Genomic DNA, 21,249 nt, shown 5'->3' with positions numbered 1-21,249 from the left:
TAAAGTTGCTCAGGTTGACAAACACAGTTTTATTTATTTATTTGGTACATTTTTTAATCTATATTGCTTTAGAAGTAACTCAAGACATCGAATATAGTTACTATTTCCTTCCTATTCTTATTTTCCTCACAACAACCACCCTCTGAGATGGGTTGGGCCAAGAGAAAGAGAGCGAGCGATTGGGCCAAAGTCACCCAATCCTCTTTCATGACTAAGGCGGGACTAGAACTCACCGTCTCTTGGTGATTGGCCCAAAGTCAGCCAGCTGGATTTCATGCCTAAGGCAGGAACTAGAACTCACTGTCTCCTAGTGATTGGCCCATAGTCACCCAGTTGCTTTCCGGTTTAAGGTGCGACTAGAACGCTCAGTCTCCTGGTGATTGGCCCAAAGTCAGCTAGCTGGATTTCATGCCTAAGGCAGGACTAGAACTCTCAGTCTCCTGGTGATTGGCCCAAAGTCACCCAGCCAGCTTACAGGCCTAAGGCAGGACTAGAAGTCATGGTCTCCTGGTTTCCAGGCCAGCTTCTTAACCATAGTTGAAACGCCAACTTCAGCATGTATTGAGGTTGCTTTACTTTAATTCAGTGTTTCTCAACCTTGGTAGCTTGAAGATGGGTGGACTTCAACTCCCAGGATTCTGGGAGTTGAAGTCCACCCATCTTCAAGCTACCAAGGTTGAGAAACACTGCTTTAATTGAACCTTGCTCTGGGAAACAGACAATCACTTCCCCTCCCCTCCGCCATTGACATGGGTGTCCTTTGCCTTCTCCAGCACTTGTCCACCGCCAGTGGAGAACTTCAAGCCGATGCCTCCTTCATGCAAACCCTTTGGAACATGAACCCCATCAGTTCTGGCTGCGAGGAAGGTGCGTGTTGTTGGGGGGTTTTTTGTGAGTGGTTGGGATAGAGTTTCTTTGGCCTTCCAAGATTTCAGATAAACGTGGTGGAAGTTTTCAGTAATGGTGGCCCACGGGCTGCCGAAGCGAGTCTGCGCATTGGCTTGGGAGTTGGGTTGACCTTGGCCCTTAATTCCATCTTGCCCTGTTGCCGTCTCCGGATCTGGAGATGGTTGTTGACTCATTCTGCCATCTCCTCTCTCTGCCCCCAAGGATGTGTGACGGGTGGCCATGTCATGCGCCTCTTTCACGGCCACATGGACGAATGCCTCACCATCTCCACCACGGACCAGAATGAAGAGCAGCGCAGGTGGGTCTCCTGAGTAGAGCCGGAGATGAGTAGGCAGGCCTTAACAGCTTGTCGATCGAAAAATCGGCAGTTCAGCGGTTCGAATCCCTAGTGCCGCATAATGGGGTGAGCGCCCGGGACTTGTCCCAGCTTCTGCCGACCTAGCAGTTCGAAAGCACGTAAAAAAAAAAATGCAAGTAGAAAAATAGGAACCACCTTTGGTGGGAAGGGAACAGCGTTCCGTGCGCCTTTGGCGTTGAGTCATGGCGGCCACATGACCACGGAGACGTCTTCGGACAGCGCTGGCTCTTCGGCTTTGAAACGGAGATGAGCACTGCCCCCTAGAGTCGGGAACGACTAGCACATACGTGCGAGGGGAGCCTTTACCTTTAACAGAACAGAATATCAGAGTTGGAAGGGACCTTGGAGGTCTTCTAGTCCAACCCCTTGCTCAGGTAGGAGACCCTATTCCATGTCAGACAAATGGCTAACCGGTCTCTTCTTAAAAACCTCTGCTTTTGGAGCCCTTATAGCTTCTGGAAGCCATATTCGCAAGCCATATTGGCTGGATTCAGATGTTGCGTGAAGCCATAAACCAAGAGTTTGAAAATTTGGCAAATTTCAGACTTGTAGACTTGGCCCGGTTGAGGAATTCTGGGAGTTGAAGTCCACAAGTCTTAAAGTTGCCACGTTTGGAGACCACCTGCCATAAACAGATCCCTTGATCTGTTTAGTGGGAATTTGGCCAATGAATCCTACTCAAGGATCCCTTAGCCAAGTCCTCCCCTCGTTTTAAACTTTCTTTGGCAGGGTGGTGAACTATGAAGGAGGCGCCGTCTGTTCCCAGGCCCGATCCCTCTGGCGCCTGGAGCCCCTGCGCATCAGGTAGGTTGGCTTTTTCCATGCTTTGGTCTTCATCTTCTCCCTTACTTCGGACCTTTCTTCTGTGAAATTTCTCACGGCAAGCTGGTGTTCACTTGCTTGGGCAGAAAAGAAAATGAAATCTGACTGGGGATAGGCTGGTCTGTATCCGTGTTGAGCTAAATCATGACTTATCTATGGCTTATGGCAGGGGTGTCAAACTCAAATCTCATTGAGGAACACACCAGGGCTGTGGTGGACCTTGGGGGGGCCGGGGGGCGACTGGGTATGTGTGACCAGCTTGACGACACTCACTGGGCGTGGCTGACTGGGTGGGCGTGGCCAATTGGCTGGGCCAAAGTGATGTGGGCAGACCAGGACAGCCCCGTGGTCCAAATCCGATCACATCGTGGGCCGCATTGGGCCTCTGGGCATGGGTGGGCTGCTAGGGATTCGCCGGGGTTCAGAAGAACCTCTAGCTAAGATTCTGTGCAGTTTGGATTTCCCCCAAATCCCATTCCTGGCTGGCTCTGCACACCCCGCCCCTCCCAAGAGTCCCCACACGGCCCATTTTGGATGCAAGTAAGTGCAGGGCGCATATGCAGGCTTGTGGAGGATGAGAAACGGGCCTACTGGAAGTTCGGGAAGGCCAGAAACGGGCCCTTTTCCAGCCTCCAGAGCCTGGGGAGGCCGTTTTCGCCCTCCCAAAGGCTCAAGTTAAGCCTCCGGAGCCTGGGGAGGGCAAAAATTCCCCCCCACCGTTGTGGTGCAGGAGGCCGACTAGGCCACACCCACCATGGCCACGCCCTCCCAGCAACCAGGCAGAGAACCCCTTGCTAAAATTTTTGAAGCCCTCCCTCCCCCGGGTTCATTGATTTATTGATGTTTTTTGTTTTTTTAATTTAATTTATATGCCGCCCTTCTCCGGAGACTCAGGGCGTCTTACAATGCGTTAAGCAATAGCCTTCATCCTTTTGTATATTTATACAAAGTCAGCTTATTGCCCCCACAAACTGGGTCCTCATTTCACCTACCTTAGAAAGGATGAAAGGCTGAGTCAACCTTGAGCCTGGGGAGATTCGAACTTACAGTAATTGCAGGCAGCTGGTGTTAATCACCATGCTTTTAGTCTGCTGAGCCATCAGGCCCCTGTTGATGTGTTGATGATTTATGACATCCCTGGCTTTTGGGATCAAGCATCTTTAGAAGAGAATATTTCCATCTTTGGAACTCATCTTTGTTTGGTCTACCATGTCCTGCTAAGACAGTGTTTCTCAACCTTGGAAGCTTGAAGATGGGTGGACTTCAACTCCCAGAATCCCCCAGCCAGCAGCGAGTTGGGAGTTGAAGTCCACCCATCTTCAAGCTTCCAAGGTTGAGAAACACTGTGCTAAGCCATCAACAAGGAGATACGGATCATCTTCATCCCAAACTTAACCAAAGAGTGTCTTCCTTATTGTTAAACCTGGGATTCCTTCTGTCCTAACAGCTGGAGCGGCAGCCACATGAAGTGGGGTCAACCGTTTCGTGTCCGTCACGTCACCACGGGACGCTACTTGGCCCTGACTGAGGAGAAGGGGCTGGTTGTGGTGGACGCTGAGAAGGCGCACACCAAAGCAACATCGTTCTGCTTCCGGGTCTCAAAGGTGAGAGGTCTCCTCGTGTTAGGGGCTGATCCTGCCCAGAAGGGGCTTCAAAAGAGTGTGAACATCTGGACTGCAGTTCCCTTGGAGAGATTGGAAGTGCCCTAAAGGCAATGCTGTCAAGCAACATTTCTTGTTGTAGCCCACCAGTGGGGACAGTGAGGAGGTTGGGGAGGAACATGGGTCAGTCCTGGAGTCTGGGGAAGGCTCTGAAGAGGGCTCTGCGTCGGAGGCAGAGAGGGGGCCAGGGCCGTCTGACAGTTACCAGCTGCCTTCGGAGTCAGACATCAGTGAGATAGTAGAACAGCTGGAGCCTGTTCCCAGTGGGCGCATGTGCAGAGTTGCCAGACGAAGGGAACAGCTAAAGAACAAGGGTCGACTCAGAAGTAAGGCCACAGGTGGACGATGAACGGCCCCTCCCAGAGAGAATAAAAGAGGAGCGCAAGGAGAGTGGAGTTTGCAGGAGTCAATTTAGTTCGCTTAATTGGTTCATGACTCTCCAAGACTCCTGGCCAAGTTTTGAAGATATCGGCCTGGCAGCTCTCCAAGCCAGATAAGGTCTGTGGCTGTAAATTCTCCCTTGAAAGACTTTGCGGGATGTGAATGAGAGGAATTCACAGTAACTTAATAAAAAGGGCTTTTTGTTGGGACAAGGAGTCTGCTTCGTGCTCTTGGGAAGCCTCGGGCAGAACATTTCTCTACCTTGGTAACTTCCAGAGCTGTGGACTTCAATTCCCAGAATCCCTCAAGCAGCACGCTCCCTGCGGAGAATTCTGGAACTTACCAGTCCACACATCTGGAATTGCCCAGATTGAGAAACCTGAACGTACGTTTTTCAGATGTGGAGTGCTTGGTGCTATCTGAGCTTGGTGGTTTGCTTGCAGACATTTCATTACCCAACTAGGTAATTTCATCAGTGCCATTCTTTCATAAGGGCCTGTAGTGAGTAAGGGGAGCCCTCCTCCTACATTTGTGTGTTGTTGTTGTTTTTTTTAATTTTGATTTATATGCCGCCCTTCTCCGGAGACTCAGGGTGGCTTACAATGCGTTAAGCAATAGCCTTCATACTTTTGTATATTTTATACAAAGTCAGCTTATTGCCCCCACAAACTGGGTCCTCATTTTACCTACCTTTGAAAGGATGGAAGGCTGAGTCAACCTTGAGCCTGGTGAGAATTGAACTCGCAGTAATTGCAGGCAGCTGGAAACAAAATACTAATGCTTTAACAGTAGCATTAGTCTGCTGTGCCACTCAGGCTGTAGTGTTTTACATAGCTCCACATTTTGGAACAGTTTGGGGGATTTCACTGGAATTTCTGCTCCTGTAGGAGAAGGAATGGCAGAAACTGGGGGTGGCGTTAAAGGAGGGATCAGCTTAGAACCCCTACATAGTCGCAAATGCCACTGAATTTCACTGATCCTTATCTAACTCCAAGCAGGTGCTAACCTTGATTGAGAAGATTCCTATGCGTAGACCTTTTAGGAATCATTCAGTTCCATTGGATCTTCCCACGTGGATCTTTCATGTCTTTCATGCCTTCTCCTTCCTCTCTTTCAGGAAAAGCTAGACGTGGCCCCAAAACGAGACGTGGAAGGCATGGGCGCCCCGGAGATCAAATACGGAGAGTCCATGTGCTTCGTGCAACATGTGGACAGTGGTCTGTGGATGACCTACGCAGCCGCCGACACCAAGGCGATGCGTCTGGGTGTGCTCAAGAGAAGGGTAAGTCGTGGCTGGTGGGGTTTATTTATTTATTTATTAAATTTCTATGCCGCCCAAACTGGACCACATAAAAGCAAGATGCCCCTGGCCCAGAATCCAGTACTGGACTGTGGGATCGCTGCCATGAGACTCCCAGCTGCCTTAGTCACTGAATATAAGGGCTCCTGCCTTGGGCAATGGGTTGGACCAGAACAGAGTTCCCCAACTTTTTCGGCTTTGTGGGTTGGCACAGAGGGAGGGGGGATGGTTCTGTGTGAATGGCGGGCAAGTGTACGGTCAGGTTTTGATGCTATCTCAAAATAAATGAATTTCCAAACTGCCGATCTTTGAGGAAATTTTCTCTTTATTAAGCATAGTGATCTGTCCCTGGCTCTTTCGCGGTCAGCACTGACCTTTGCCCCCCAATCCCTCCCTTTCCGATCCCCAATTCTCTGCGTCTCATTGGCTATCTTCCAAGCCACTCTCCTCATCCCATCTCCGTCAGATCACAGGAATGTCCCCCCTCCTCCCATCTCCGAGGAAACAGAATCTTCAAAGGAATTAAGTAGGCAAAAATTCAAGCTTCTCCTCTCCTTTCATATGTCAGTGCTGGAACGCTGACACATACGTGTTGTGGCTTGTCAGCCACTGGCCTCTCCAGCAGCCAAATCAGAGGAGGAGGAGGAGGAGGTGTGGGAGTCAGGATCAGCCTCAAGGCAACCTGAGAGCTCTGAGAGGGAAGAGAGAATGGAGCTGTCAGAGAAAGAGACAGAGGTGGAGCCTGGGCTGTCCGTCCGCCCTCAGATGGAGAGTCAACAGCCCCCAGGAGTAGAGGTGGCTGATGAGGAAGCGGAGGAACAGCTGGGTCCAGTGCCTGACGCATGGATGCACAGAAGGCAGAGGAGAGGAGAGCAGTGGAAATCTATGGGCCGGTCCTTGGGACGGAAGAGCTATGACTGCTAGTGAAGTCCCACCCTAGCTCTGAGGATAAAAGGCAGGGGGCGGAGACGAATAGACGTGTTAGACAACTATTCATCTCCCTGCTGGACGGATTTGTTAGCCTGCAGTGAGAGAGAGACTTTTTGCCAGGGCTGCTGGAACTCCTAATAAAGGAATCATTGATTTAACTACAGAGGGTTTGTCGTATTTGAGAGCTGGGTCAGACAGTATGCGGCTCCATTAGCACATGCACATCGCCGCTTGCATAAATGGAGCTCACGCCACTGGGGATGTGCGCTCACCTGCCACTTCTGCGGCCCGGTTCTGAACGGCTCAAGGTCCGTAGTGGGCCGCGGCCCGGAGATTGGGATCCCCTGGACTAGAAGACCTCTGAGGTACCTTCCGGGCTTAGGATCCCACGAGAGTTTCTTAACGCATCTCTGCACATCCCCAGGCCATCTTGCATCAGGAAGGGCATATGGACGATGCCCTCTCGCTGACCCGCTGCCAGCACGAGCAATCCCAAGCCGCCCGGATGATCTACAACACTTCGGGACTTTATAACCAGTTCATCAAGTAAGCGTCACGAGGGTCCTTTCCCCTGGGATCACCAGGGACTAGCTTCTTGGGAGCCGTTGTTATAGTCTCTTTGACTCCCGCTTTCTCCATCCTCCAGAGGCCTGGACACCCTGCTCGGGAAGGCCAAGTCCAGCACTCCGGTGACTCTTCCCATTGAAGGGATGATCCTCAGTTTGCAGGATCTCATCAACTACTTCCAGCACCCGGAGGAAGACCTCCAGCACGAAGAGAAGCAGACGAAGCTCCGTTCCCTAAAGAACAGGCAGAACCTCTTCCAGGAGGAGGTGAGCAAGTCATACTGACCTCAGGGCAGTGGTGAAATGTAAAAGTTGTTACTACCGGTTCTATGGGCAGGCTTGGTGGTGGTAGGGGTAATATGACTGAGTGGGTGTGGCTAACTTTTTTTTTTTTTTTTACTTTTAAAACCATTTTTTCTACAAAGTCTTTGACTGAAGAGATTGTAGAAAAAATGCTTTTAAAAGCCTCTGATGATCCCACCTGAGCTGCGTGATCAGAAGAGGCTTTTTTTTTTACTTTTGAGACCATTTTTTCTACAACCTCTTCGGCTGAAGAGGTTGTAAAAAAAATGCTTTTAAAGCTTCTGACGATCCCAGCTGACTTGCCCGATCGGCAGAGGCTTTTTTTTTTAATTTTTAAAAGCATTTTTTCTACAACCTCTTTGGCCGAAGAGGTTGTAGAAAAAATGCTTTTAAAAGCCTCTGATGATCCCAGCTGAGCCGCGAGATCATCAGAGGCTTTTTTTTTTTTACTTTTAAAAGCATTTTTTTGGCCGAAGAGGTTCTAGAAAAAATGCTTTTAAAACTAAAAAAAAAGCCTCTGATGACTGCGCGGCTCAGCTGGGCAATGTGGAGGGCAGGGATTTTTGCTACCGGTTCTCCGAACCACCCGCCTCCATCGCTACTGGATCAGGCGATCCGGTCCTAACCGGGAGCATTTCACCCCTGGTCACGCGCCCCTGTCACGTCAGCTCCTTCGCTGCCTTTCAAACATGAAGATAAGGCAGGCGGGTCAGAGAGGGGGAACCATTTGGCCTGAAGTGGGGGTGTCTCTGCTGTTTTCCAGGGCATGATCACTCTCGTCCTGAACTGCATCGACCGTCTCAACGTGTACAGCACGGCTGCACACTTTGCTGAGTTCGCTGGAGAGGACGCGGCCGAGTCTTGGAAAGAGATTGTGAACCTGCTCTACGAACTCTTGGGTGGGTCGAGTCGTCAACAGGATCCCTGTTTATTTTGGATGACCAGCGACTGTGTTTTGAACACAGGACGCGATCCCGGAGGTTGTTGGAATCTCTGGGCGGGGAGGAGGGACTTGCAAATCACTTGGGGTTTACTTGCTACTTTTACAAAGCACCCCCTCTGGCATTAGCTTGGTGAGATCCCTGGGAGGAGGGGTCTGCTAAGGCGCCTAACCTAGGAAAAAAAAATAGGTGGTTGTGGGTGTAGAAAGCAGACCTTTCTCCAGGTTTCATGGAGTCCTCTATGAACTTGGAGATGTTTCATGACCCAGCTAGGTAACAATATCATTGCTAGAAGGGAGTGGGGTTTGTTGGGGAGGAGGAGGACTGTGGGGTCCTTGGTGCTCTCTGAGCTTGGAGATTTGCTTGCAGATGTTGCATGACCCAACTAGGTAACATCTTCAGTGCTAGAAGAAGGTGGTGTTTCTTGGGGAGGGGAGGAGGAGGAGGAGGAAGGCTGTGGGATCCTTGGTGCTCTCTGACCTTGGAGGTTTGCTTGCAGACGTTGCATGACCCAACTAGGTAACATCTTCAGTGCTGGTGGGACAGTCAACCCTCACACTGACTGGGGAATCCTGGGAGTTGAAGTCCATGCACTGCCAAGTTGCCAAGGTGGAGAAATGCTATGCTGGTAGTTTGGAGGATAAGCTAAATGACAGGCAAATGACTTAAACATTTTTTCGTGGGGATGAACCGAGGGCTTAACCTCCTTCTTGCCTTCCTGCCACGCAGCCTCGCTGATCCGTGGGAACCGTTCCAACTGCGCCCTGTTTTCCAACAATCTGGACTGGCTGGTCAGCAAACTGGACCGACTGGAGGCGTCCTCTGGTGAGCGGAGGCGGAATTGCAAGTTTGGTTCAAATTCAAGAGCCGTGGGTGGCGCAGTGGTGAGAACGCAGCATTGCAGGCTAACTCTGCCAACTGCCAGCAGTTCGATCCTGACCGGCTCAAGGTTGACTCAGCCTTCCGTCCTTACGAGGTCGGTAAAATGATTGTTGGTGGGCGAGTGGCCAACTCTGTAAAACCGCTTAGAGAGGGCTGGAAAGCACTGTGAAAGAGGTATATAAGTCTAAGTGCTGTCGCTGTTTGGGGGTGTTGTGGCCCGCCGGCGGCCAACAAAGCTGGCAGCAGAGTCGGACAGTGAGGAGGTTGGGGAGGAACTTGGGCCAGTCCTGCAGGCTGGGGAAAACTCAGACAGGGGCTCTGCATCGGAGGCAGAGAGGGGGTTAGGGCCATCTGATAGTTATGTGTAGCCTCCGGAGTCTGACATCAGCGAGGCAGAAGAACAGTGGGAGCCTGTTCTCAGTGTATGCATGCACAGAGCTGCCAGACAACAAGAACAATTAAGAAAACGGTCTACTTTGGAGTAAGGCTTGGAGATGTTTGGCCCCTCCCATAAGGCATAAAAGAGAAGCGAACGGGACGTGAGCTTTTGCAGGAAGCAATTAGTTCATCTGGCCGATTCAAGATTTGGAAATTCTGTTTGTGACTCTGTGCCAAGTTTGGCCTTGTCCTGCGTCTGGACATTAGCTCTCTGGCAGCGTTCCATGTGAGATAGGTCGGTATTGATAACCTTCCTCTGAAAGACTGTTTATCAAGCCTTGCGGACTGTAAATGAAAGCTGTATAAATAAAAGAGGTTTTGCGGGACTAAGATTGTGCTTTATACTTTCTAAGGAAGCCTAGGTCAGAACTGCGGGGCTTCCCCTCCCCAGGCAGTAAGGGAGCTGGGCTGCTTCATAGTCTTCCTTGAAACCACTAGATCTGCTGTTCCTGGAAAACAGATCACTTTGTCAGGATAAGGATCTACTTTAATTTTCAGGGCCTGCTCTCAAGTGGAATTACAGGCAGTTCTTGTTTTACGGCTATTTGTTTAGTGACCCTTTGACGTTACAACCACTCTGAAAAAAAGTGATTTACGGCCATGTTTCACACTTGCGACCTTTGACACATTCCCCTCGGTCATGTGATTCAAATTCAGGTGCTTGGTAACTGACTCACAGTTATGACGGTCGCAGAGTCCCGGGGGTCATGCGACCAAGTCAGCGGGCAAGCCAGACTCACTTAACAACCGTGCCATTCACTTAACAACTGCTGTGATTCACTGAGCAACGGTGGCAAGCAAGGTCGTAAAACAGGCCACAAGATTACCAAACAGCTGTTTGGCTTAGCCATGGGAAATTTTTGGCTCGGTTGTGGGTCGTAAGCTGAGGACTTACCTGTATTCCACCTGGTTCGTGATTTTCTTTCTGGATTCACAGAAGGCCGTTGGCAGCCATTTTAAGCCACACAATTCTTGCCAAGAGAAGAAGAACTTAATTAATTTTAATTAAATAGGGAAACGGCAGGGGACTGTTGCCGAGCAATGTGTGAAAACAGACTCCTTAATCTCATTCTTCAGGCATTTTGGAGGTGTTATATTGTGTCCTCATTGAAAGTCCGGAAGTGCTGAATATCATCCAGGAAAACCACATCAAATCCATCATCTCCCTCCTGGACAAACATGGACGCAACCACAAGGTGGGTTTGCGTGTGAGCTTTTGCGTGTGAACCTGTGTTTGTGGTTTTCTTCTGGCGTTCCTACATTTTGTGGCAAGCAACGTTGGACACAGGTGGGGGAAAACATGATGACTTGTGGACTTCAGCTCCCAGAATTCCTGAGCCAGCATGGCTGGCTCAGGAATTCTGGGAGCTGAAGTCCTCAAGGGGGTCAGATTGCATAGCTGCTCGTCCCTGCCTTAAATTCTGCTCTGTACAGTAGCTGTTTTTCTTCTCAGCGTATCGTGAGGATGAAATTCATTCTCATGCCTCATTTAGGACCCTATTTTTCCCTAGGGACTTTCTGGGACCCTAATAACCAAAGTTCATGGAATCCTGAGGCAAGGAGTAGGGTTGGGATGTTTAGTGAGGACTAGAAACCTGCCTTTCAAACTTTCAAACCTATTCTATTCTATTCTATTCTATTCTATTCTACTCTACTCTACTCTACTCTACTCTACTCTACTCTACTCTACTCTACTCTACTCCAACCCAACCCAACCCAACCCAACCCAACTCATCCCAACCCATCCTACCTGAACTCAACCCAACCCAACTCATTCCAACCCATCTGATCCCAACACAACACAACCCATCCCAACACAACACAACACAACACAACCCATCAGTGACTCTTCCCTTGGCAGGTGCTGGATGTTCTCTGCTCTCTGTGTGTCTGCAACGGCGTGGCCGTCCGCTCCAATCAAAACCTGATCACCGAAAACTTGCTGCCGGGGAGAGATCTGCTATTGCAAACGAAGCTTATCAATCACGTCACCAGGTAGCCTCTTGGCCCTCTTTGATGTCCCTCTGAAGGGGGTCTCCTGGGGTTGGGTTGACGTCAAAGAGGAGAAAGACACCAAGGATAGATTGTGTGTGTGTGTGGGGGGGGTACACAATGGAGTTGAGGTGGACACTTGTATTCGATCTAATAACCACCTCCAGAATGGCACCCACCCCTCCAGACCCCAGGTTGACCAGCAAGGCCGCATCTTAAGATCCTTAATGGAAGACCAGAAGTGTGGGGAAGTCTGTAGAGATTCTTAGTCATCCAGGACATGGTTGTCCCAAGGTGCTTTTTCAGGAGGCAACTGGACTTTTTGGTTTTTTCTTTTGAAGACGTTTCACTTCTCATCCAAGAAGCTTTTTCAGCTCTGAGTGGATGGTGGGAGAATGGAAGGATTTTTTTTTTTTTAAATTTGATTTATATGCCGCCCTTCTCCGGAGACTCAGGGCGGCTTACAATGCGCTAAGCAATAGCCTTCATCCTTTTGTATATTTATACAAAGTCAGCTTATTGCCCCCACAAACTGGGTCCTCATTTCACCTACCTTAGAAAGGATGGAAGGCTGAGTCAACCTTGAGCCTTGGCGAGATTCGAACCTGCAGTAATTGCAGGCAGCTGGTCTTAATAACCAGCTTAATAACAGGGTGCCTTAGACCACTGTACTACCAAGGCTCTTAGGATTGATACTCCTTGCAGGCAGCTGGTCATTTGCATCCTTTTAGAGCAGTGTTTCTCAACCTTGGAAGCTTGAAGATGGGTGGACTTCAACTCCCAGAATCCCCCAGCCAGCGCTGCTGGCTGGGGGATTCTGGGAGTTAAAGTCCACCCATCTTCAAGCTTCCAAGGTTGAGAAACACTGTTTTAGAGGGTCATTGAAGCACTTGGAGGTTTATCTGTGTCCTCAGGCTCACCTGAGTGGTGCCACCTGAGTAGACTACAGAAACCAGGAGCATCACTCAGGTGACCCTGAGGACATACTTATTAATGTCTGCTTAGCTTTTTGGAGACCGTCCAAGGTCAGGATTCTTCTTCTCCGTGTTCTCGGTTTTCCGTGCTGATCCTTTCTTTTCCCTGCCTTCTCTTCTCTTTTCAGCATGCGCCCCAACATCTTTCTGGGCACCCACGAAGGATCCACCCAGTACAAGAAGTGGTATTACGAGATGATTGTGGACTCGGTGGAGCCTTTTGTGACCCCTCAGGCCACGCATATGCGCGTTGGCTGGGCCATGGTGGAAGGCTACAGCCCCTACCCAGGAGGTGGAGAAGGCTGGGGCGGCAACGGCGTTGGGGATGACCTTTATTCTTTTGGCTACGATGGTCTCCACCTGTGGTCAGGTGAGCTCCGTAGCATCCGTGACTGAGTCGCTCAGGGCAAATGGGTTGACGCAGCATTTGAAACCTCTGAGGGAGAGGCAGAAGAAAGACAAAACTTTAATCTGGGGTTTCAGTCAAAAAGGAAGGAAGGAAGGAAGGAAGGAAGGAAGGAAGGAAAGAAAGAAAGAAAGAAAGAAAGAAAGAAAGAAAGAAAGAGGTTCCAGAGAGAAAGGAAAAGAAAAAGAAAAAGACAGGAAAGAAAGAAAGGGAGGGAGGAAAGAAAGAAAGAAAGGGGAGAAAAAGAAAGAAAGAAAGAAAAAAGGAAGGAAGGAAAGAGAGAGAGAGAAAAGAGAGAGAGAGAAAGAAAAAGAAAGAAGGAAGGAAGTGGAAGGAAAGAAGGGGGAGAGAAAAAAAGAAAGGAAAGAAAGAAAGGGGAGAGAAAGAAAAGGAAGGAAGAAAAGAGAGAGAGAAAAGAGAGAGAGAAAGAAAAAGAAGGAAGGAAGGAAGTAGAAGGAAAGAAGGGGAGAGAAGGAAAAAGAAAGAAAAAGAGAAAGAAAAAGAAAGAAAGAAAGAAAGAAAGAAAGAAAGAAAGAAAGAAAGAAAGAAAGAAAGAAAGAAAAAAAGAAAAAAAGAAAAAAAGAAAGAAAGGGGAGAGAAAGAAAGAAAGATGTCAAATAGTGGACCAGGGACATCTGAGAGAGTCAAGAAAGTCCAGATGGCGGACACATTTGTGGACATGTCCCCCTCACATGTCCCCCTCCTACTGTGCCTTCTCCCCTTGTCCCAAAGGTGCTTTTTTTCAAGAAGCAACTGGATTTTCTTGTTTTTTCTTTTGAAGACCTTTCGCTTCTCATCCAGGAAGCTTCTTCAGCTCTGACAGGATGGTGGGGAACGGAAGGATTTATGCTCCTTGCAGACAGCTGGTCACTTGCATCCTTTTAGAGCGTCGTTGAGGCCACTTGGAAGTTTGTCTGTGTCCTCAGGCTCACCTGAGCCGTGCAAATGGGTGTGGAGCCTTCCGCACCATCAGGTCAGAGCCGAAGAAGCTTCTTGGATGAGAAGCGAAACGTCTTCCAAGAAAAACCAGAAAGTCCAGTTGCCTCTTGAAAAAAAAAAAGAACCTTTGGGACAATCGTGACTTGGCTGAGTGAGAATCTCCCTAGACATCCTTCTCTCCTTGAGGGTGCCAGAAAACTCAACCCTAGCAATATAAATGATAAGAAATCAGGTGCAGAGGTCCAATTTTTTATGACCGTCAACAGCTGACCAAATCCTGCTCTGGCTTTACCGAGCAGAAATCTTCAAAATCCTTTAAGCCGGTCTCACTCACCTTTGGCTCTTCAACCGTGTTCTTCTCGGAGTGATTTCCCTCTTTGTCTCCTTTCCGCTTGGCGCAGGCCGCGTGGCTCGGCCCGTGGCATCCCCCGGGCAGCACATGCTGGGGGCAGACGACGTGGTGAGCTGCTGCCTGGATTTGAGCGTGCCCAGCATCTCTTTCCGTATCAACGGCTTCCCGGTACAGGGCATGTTCGAAAACTTCAACCTGGACGGCCTTTTCTTCCCCGTGATCAGCTTCTCAGCGGGCATCAAGTAAGCTCGACCCCCAGTAGGGTGAAAAATGAGACCTACAGGTCTCCCTCGACTTACGACCAATCCGTTGAGCGACCGTTCAAAATTACAGCAACACTGAAAAAAAGTAGTTTTTCACCGTCGTGAGCATTTCAAGCATCTCCATGGCCTCGTGGTTTATTTTTTATTTATTTTATTTTATTATTTTATTAAATTTCTATACCGCCCTTCTCCCGAAGGACTCAGGGCGGTGTACAGCCAGAAATAAAACCATAACAATAGAAAAATTAAAAACAAGTTAAAACAATTAAATCAATTGGCCGAAAATTCTAATAAAACAACCCATTAAAATAGTAAAAGTATTATTATTATTTAGGCCGGGCCGGCTTGTTGGAATAGTAATGTTTTTAGGGCGCGGCGAAAGGTACACAGGTCGGTAATCCTACGAATCTCCGGGGGCAGCTCATTCCGGAGGTCCATCAAAATTCAGAAATTTCACGACAGGGAGTGAAACTGACTTAACAACCAAAGTTGGGACTGAAACGGGTTTTTTTCTGATTTAACTTTTTGTATTAGTTGATCGAAGTATAAAATACAAAGCAAAAACAAAACCATTGAAAAGTAAGAAAAGAGGAAGGGGAAAAGATACGGGGTATAGTGTAACGGGAGAAAAAAGAACGTCCCAGAATAAAATCAGAAAAATTCATTTTGAGCAGGAGTTCCCAGAAGGAAAGGCCAATATATATCCAGGCCATTAATGAACAAGCATCAATGTCAGTGGTGGTATCCAGCCGGTTTGGACCGGTTCGGGCGAACCGGTAGTGACGACCTGCGGGTGGGCCTGATCCCGCCCACCTGCCCTGGCGCTATGCCGTCCTATTTAGCCATGTTTTCTAAGCCACGCGCATGTATGCAAGCCGCTCCCGCTCACATTTTCGGTGGTAAAATTATGTGAAACCCACCTCTGATGGATATGTTTTCCCTTCCTGCCAGAGTGCGGTTCCTCCTGGGGGGGCGCCACGGAGAGTTCAAATTCCTGCCGCCCCCGGGCTACGCTCCCTGCTACGAGGGTGTCCTCCCCCGGGAGAAGATGCGCGTGGAGCCCATCAAGGAATACAAGCATGACATCAACGGCTTCCGGAATCTTCTGGGGCCGACCCAGTCCTTGTCCCACACCTCCTTCACCCCCTACCCTGTGGATACCGTCCAGGTAGGGACATCTCGGCTTCCTGGGGCAGAGAACCTGAGAACAAAATGTGGAAATGCGACAAGTTTAGGGTCTGGAGAGCAAAATCGGTCATTAGTATGGTCACTGGCAAAACTTGTGGGCACTTTCACATTCTCCTTCATTCACTCACTCACTCCCTTGCTCCCTCCTTCCTTCCTCCCTTGCTCCCTCTCTCCCTCTCTCCCTTCCTTCCTTTCTTTCTCCCTCGCTCCCTCCCTCGCTCTCTCTCTCTTCCCTCTCTCCTCCCTCCCTCCCTTCTCCCTCCCTCCTTCCTTCCTCCCTCTCTCCATCCCTGCCTTGCTCCCTCTTTCCTTCCTCCCTTCTCCTTCCCTCCCTCCCTCCCTCCTCCCTCCCTCCCTCCTTCCCTGTCTTGTTCCCTCTTTCCTTCCCTCCCCCCTCCTTTCTTTCTCCCTCCCTCCCGTGCTCCCTCCTTCCTCCCTCCCTCCCTCCCTCCCTCCTTCCTTCCTCTCTCTTTCTCTCCCACACTACAGAAATAAATTCATTCTCCGGGTCGATGAATTGATAATCAGCCGACCTAATCGATCAAACCTATATTAATAATGCATGCGTGACAAGTATGATGAAATGGGAAAATGATGGTTATACTGTAGTTTAAGAAAAGCTGAGATCTGATTATAGGTAGTCCTCAACTTACAACCACAGTTAAGTGCAAAATTTCTGTGGCTGGGGGAGACGTTGGCGAAGTGAGTTTTGCCCCATTTTATGACCTTTCCTGCCACAGCTGTTAAGTGACTCACCGCAGTTGTTAACTTAGTAAGACGGTTGTTAAGTGAATCTGGCTTCCCCAGTGACTTTGCTTGTCAGAAAGGGGATCCCATGACTCCAGGACTCTGTAACCGTCATACATACAAGTCCAGCAGCTGAATTTTAATCGCACGACTACCTGCGTCATGCTGCAACAGTCATAAGTGTGAAAAAACGGTCATAAGCCACATTTTTCACTGCCGTTGTAACTTTGAACGGTCCCTAAATGAACTGTAAGTTGAGGACTACCTCTAGTAAACGGTCTGCTATTAAAAAGTGCCTTTTAGTAGCCTCATTCTTGATCTTTTTCTTTTTAAAAAAAAAAAAAATCCCCGCAGATCGTATTGTCTCCACACCTTGAGAAGATCCGGGAGAAACTGGCAGAGAATATCCACGAATTGTGGGCCCTCACTCGCATTGAGCAGGGATGGATCTATGGGCCGGTGAGTTCTGCTCTCCGGGAGTCCAGATGTGTTCTGACCTAGCCTTAGCAGAAACAAGGAACAGATTCCTTGTCCCCAAAAACCCCTCCTGTGAATTAATGGCATTCACACACCGAAAAGTCCGGGCAATAGTCCTTCAAGGAGTTAACTGCGGTAACAAAAGTTATCAGTTCCTTGCAATAATTGTCAGGCCCTGAACTTCCAGGTGCAAAAGCTGCCAATTAAGTTCCGGCAAGCAGTCTCTGAGGCACGAAACACGATGAGCCAAATCTTCAGAAATACGAACGGTTGTCTCCTACGACCACCACTCCCCTTTCCTTCTATTGATTCCCCAGTCAGGGAGGGGCCATTCAGCGTCCATGTGTGCTTTGCTTCCCGAGTTGACTCCTTGTCCTCCGTTGCTCCCGTCTCCTTAACTGCTCTGCGCATAGGCACATCTGGAACAGGCCCCAGCTGTTCTTTCTCCTCACTCATATCAGCCTCTGAAGGCAGCTGCCTCTCCTGTGGTTGGGAAATATCGGACGGCTCTGGCTCTATCTCTGCGTCCGACGCAGAGCATCCATCAGAGCCTTCCCCAGACTTTAGAACAGGCCCAAGTTCCTCCCCAACCTCCTCATCGCCCGAGTCTCCCGCCAGCTGTGCTGGCAGCTGGCGGGTCACAAAAAGATGTTGGAGGTTACTATACCTTTCCTTGTGTGGCAGCAAGAAGGATTGTGTAGCCCTCCGTGTTCTTAACAAGCCACAACGACACCAGGCATCTCGCAACGACGTCGCACGAGGGACGCGAACTTTATAATCCATGTCGTTGGCGGAATAGGGATCGTAGCCCGGGTGACACCAGATCTCTTTTGGCCTCCTGGATGAAATTGTAACCAGGATCCGCTGACCCACCATTGTTTAAATCTCAGATCCGGGATGACAACAAACGCCTGCATCCTTGTTTGTTGGATTTCCACAGCCTTCCTGAGCCGGAGCGCAATTACAACCTTCAGATGTCGGGGGAGACCCTCAAGTGAGTGGTGGGGGGGGGTGGGGGGGTGGGGGGGGGAATCCCTGAGCCGTGGCCTCCTCTAGCCCAGATCCTCTCTAGCCCATGATGGAGATTGCATGGACATTTAGATAAAGGTTGCTTAGCAGTGACAGCAGAGGAATTTGGATGGCTAAAAGAAAACGGAGAAAGACACGATAAGAGGAATGTCTTCGTCAGTTCGAATGGAATCGGTCTGGGTGAAGCATAAAGGAAGCGTGGGGTCCTTGGAGCTCTCTGAGCTTGGTTGTCTCTCTGCAGACATTTCATAACCCAACTAGAGAATATCATCAGTGCTAGAAGGGGAGTGGGGTTTGTTTATATATTAGTGGCATACCCAGTCAGTGTTGGTGGGAGCGTTCTTGGAGATTTCTTGATTAGCCCGCTGTTTACTATTACCTTGTTTGTCTGAGTTGGTACTTCCTTGACGGGGGTATAATTTGCTCCTTAACTGTTGGTCCAATCGGAAGCTCAATCAATCTCAATCAGAATAGAGCTGGGAGGGACCTTGGAGGTCTTCTAGTCCAACCCCCTGCTCAAACAGGAGACCCTATACTATTTCAGATAGGTGGTTGCCCAGTCTCTTCTTAAAAACCTCCAGTGATGAAGCACCTACAATTTCTGGTGGCAAGCCGTTCCACTGGTTAATTGTCCCACGCCCCCCCCGTTAGTTAGTTTCTCCTTAAGCTGCAAATGGTAGTGTTTCAATTTGTTGGATAACCATTTAGTTTCTCAAAACAGGGCCAATTTTATGGTGTGTCCTATTTCTGCTACCCTAATATTATTATTATTATTATTATTAATGTACGGGTCTGGATGGGGAGGAACAGGCTCAGGCTCAACCCTTCCAAGACTGAGTGGCTGTGGCTCCCGGCATCCCGATATAGTCAGTTGACTCCATCACTGACTATTGGGGGCGAGTCATTGGCCCCCACAGAGAGGGCTCGCAATCTGGGAGTCCTCCTGGATATGCAGCTGTCCTTGGAGGAACATCTGACGGCTGTAACCAGGGGGACCTTTTGTCAGGTTCGCCTGATTCGCCAGTTGCGGCCCTCTCTTGATCGGGATTCCCTGTGCACAGTCACTCATGCCCTCGTCACCTCTCGCCTTGACTACTGCAACGCTCTCTACATGGGGCTCCCCTTGAGGAGCACCCGGAGGCTCCAGCTGGTCCAGAACGCAGCAGCGCGGGTAGTGACGGGAGCAGCATGGCGCTCCCATGTAACACCGCTCCTGCGCGAGCTGCACTGGCTCCCAGTTGTCTTCCGGGTGCGCTTCAAGGTGTTGGTTATCACCTTTAAAGCGCTCCATGGCATAGGGCCTAGCTATCTGCGAGACCGCCTGCTGCTACCGACGACCTCCCAGCGACCCGTGCGCTCCCACAGAGAGGGCCTCCTCGGGGTGCCATCAGCCAAACAATGCAGGCTGGTGACCCCCAGGGGGAGGGCCTTCTCTGTGGGGGCACCTACCCTCTGGAATCAGCTCCCCCCAGAGATAAGGAGAATCCAAGACCTCAGTGCCTTCCGTCGCGCCCTTAAAACCCATTTATTTAAACAAGCCGGGCTGGCTTAAGATGAAATTTTTAACTGTTTTTAAATGTTTTAAACGTTTTTAATTGGTAAATGAGTTTTAATTGGGCCAAATTTATATATCTTTTAATTGTTTTTAATATTTGTTCTGCATGTTTTTTTAATCTGGCTGTACACCGCCCTGAGTCCTTAGGGAGAAGGGCGGTATAGAAATCCAATATAAAATAAATAAATAAAATAAAATAAATATTATTATTATTATTATTATTATTATTATTATTATTATTATTATTATTATTATTTATTGAATTTATATCCCGCCCTTCTCCCCGAAGGGACTCAGGGCGGTGAACAGCCGAAAATTAAAATAACATACAATATAAAAGTTAAGATAACTAAAAATAAATTAAATTAATCAGCCTCCCATTTTAAAACCCCTAGCTATACAATTAAAAAACTAACCCCTAAAACCTATTCAGGCCAGGCCGGCTTGCTGAAATAAAAACGTCTCCAGGGCCTTACAGAAAGTCCGGAGATCTGGGATCAGTCGTATTCCGGGAGGTAGCTCGTTCCAGAGGGCGGGTGCTCCCACCGAGAAGGCCCTCCCCCTGGGGGGCCGCCAGCCGACATTGCTTGACCGACGGCACCCCAAGGAGGCCCTCTCTGTGGGAGCGTGTTGGCCGGTGGGAAGCGTATTGGTCCAATGAGAAGAGGGGCTTAGCTCCTCCCCACCCACCCAGAATGATTATTACCTGATCTCTTCCTTTCTAGGACCTTGCTTGCTCTGGGCTGCCATGTAGGGATGGCGGATGAGAAAGCCGAAGAGAACCTGAAGAAAACTAAGCTGCCTAAAACGTAACTGCTCCAGTTTGTAGAGCAGGGGTGTCAAACTCCATTTTTTTTAAATTTTAAATTTGATTTATTTACCGCCCTTCTCCGGAGACTCAGGGCGCCTTACAATGCGCTAAGCAATAGCCTTCATCCTTTTGTATATTTATACAAAGTCAGCTTATTGCCCCCACAAACTGGGTCCTCATTTCACCTACCTTAGAAAGGATGGAAGGCTGAGTCGACCTTGAGCCTTGGTGAGATTCAAACTTGCAGTAATTGCAGGCAGCAGATGTAAGTGGATGTTAATTAGTCTGCTGAGCCACCAGAGCATTTCATTAAGGGCCACATCAGGGTGGTGTTTGACCTCGAGGCCGGGGGTGGGCGTGGCCAGGGGGGTGGGTTGACGTCACTCATGTCAGGGGCGCCAAGCACTCTGCCAGCCAAAATGGGCTCCTGTTTTCAGGCGCGATGGCCTCCTGCAGCCCTCTGCCAGCGAAAACAGAGCTTGGGTGGCTCCACATGCCTCCTGGGCTACATTTTCGTTGGCAGAGGCACTGCGGGTCAGTCCTTCACTGTTTCCGGCGGGGCCCCCGATCTAAGCACCTCATGGGTTGGATCCGGCCTGCAGGCCTTGAGTTTGACACCCTTGGTGTAGAGTGTTAAGGATATTGTTGTTGTGTTACCAACCAGCAGAGTCTAGAGCACAGAGAAACGTTGCTGAGAGCAATGAATAAAAGATGTGCAAACTGGTTTATCAAAAGTTTACTTTATAGTGAAAAAACAATCTCACAGTCTTTAAATCAATCCAAGTCTTTGCCAGTTCAATCAGTCCAGTGATACAAAAACTCTTCTTACCACACAAACAGTAGTTGGTTAGAATAACAAACTCACTCTGGTTCACAAACCACGATGGTAGCAGATCCATCCAACGATGATAGCACAATGGATAGCAACTCCACACACAATGGTAGCATATCATCAACTGAATACGTTACAGTACCTTTCTTAAATACGTTTGCAACCAGTGTAATTACAGCATGACTCAGCATTA

General features: G+C 49.2%; 1 protein-coding gene across 10 annotated transcripts in view; it reads left to right on the top strand.

Moving 5' to 3' along the window:
• Nucleotides 1-21,249, top strand: part of RYR1 (ryanodine receptor 1) — a 135,095-nt gene that overhangs the window by 22,060 nt on the left and 91,786 nt on the right. For all 10 annotated transcript variants that reach the window (XM_087876533.1, XM_087876531.1, XM_087876532.1 and 7 more), the window contains 17 exons: nucleotides 774-867; nucleotides 1,111-1,207; nucleotides 1,997-2,071; nucleotides 3,537-3,693; nucleotides 5,249-5,413; nucleotides 6,786-6,907; nucleotides 7,008-7,194; nucleotides 7,994-8,129; nucleotides 8,901-8,996; nucleotides 10,569-10,687; nucleotides 11,353-11,486; nucleotides 12,586-12,827; nucleotides 14,204-14,396; nucleotides 15,369-15,585; nucleotides 16,707-16,811; nucleotides 17,720-17,823; nucleotides 20,139-20,222. In XM_087876533.1, coding sequence (XP_087732659.1) covers nucleotides 774-867; nucleotides 1,111-1,207; nucleotides 1,997-2,071; nucleotides 3,537-3,693; nucleotides 5,249-5,413; nucleotides 6,786-6,907; nucleotides 7,008-7,194; nucleotides 7,994-8,129; nucleotides 8,901-8,996; nucleotides 10,569-10,687; nucleotides 11,353-11,486; nucleotides 12,586-12,827; nucleotides 14,204-14,396; nucleotides 15,369-15,585; nucleotides 16,707-16,811; nucleotides 17,720-17,823; nucleotides 20,139-20,222 — 2,327 coding nt within the window. The remainder of the gene's footprint in view (nucleotides 1-773; nucleotides 868-1,110; nucleotides 1,208-1,996; nucleotides 2,072-3,536; nucleotides 3,694-5,248; nucleotides 5,414-6,785; nucleotides 6,908-7,007; nucleotides 7,195-7,993; nucleotides 8,130-8,900; nucleotides 8,997-10,568; nucleotides 10,688-11,352; nucleotides 11,487-12,585; nucleotides 12,828-14,203; nucleotides 14,397-15,368; nucleotides 15,586-16,706; nucleotides 16,812-17,719; nucleotides 17,824-20,138; nucleotides 20,223-21,249) is intronic.

This window comes from Pantherophis guttatus, chromosome 10 (assembly GCF_059756535.1).
Source record: "Pantherophis guttatus breed Tessera chromosome 10, ASM5975653v1, whole genome shotgun sequence".
NCBI classification, from domain to species: Eukaryota; Metazoa; Chordata; class Lepidosauria; order Squamata; family Colubridae; genus Pantherophis; species Pantherophis guttatus.
This window is presented reverse-complemented; position numbering and strand designations above follow the sequence as displayed.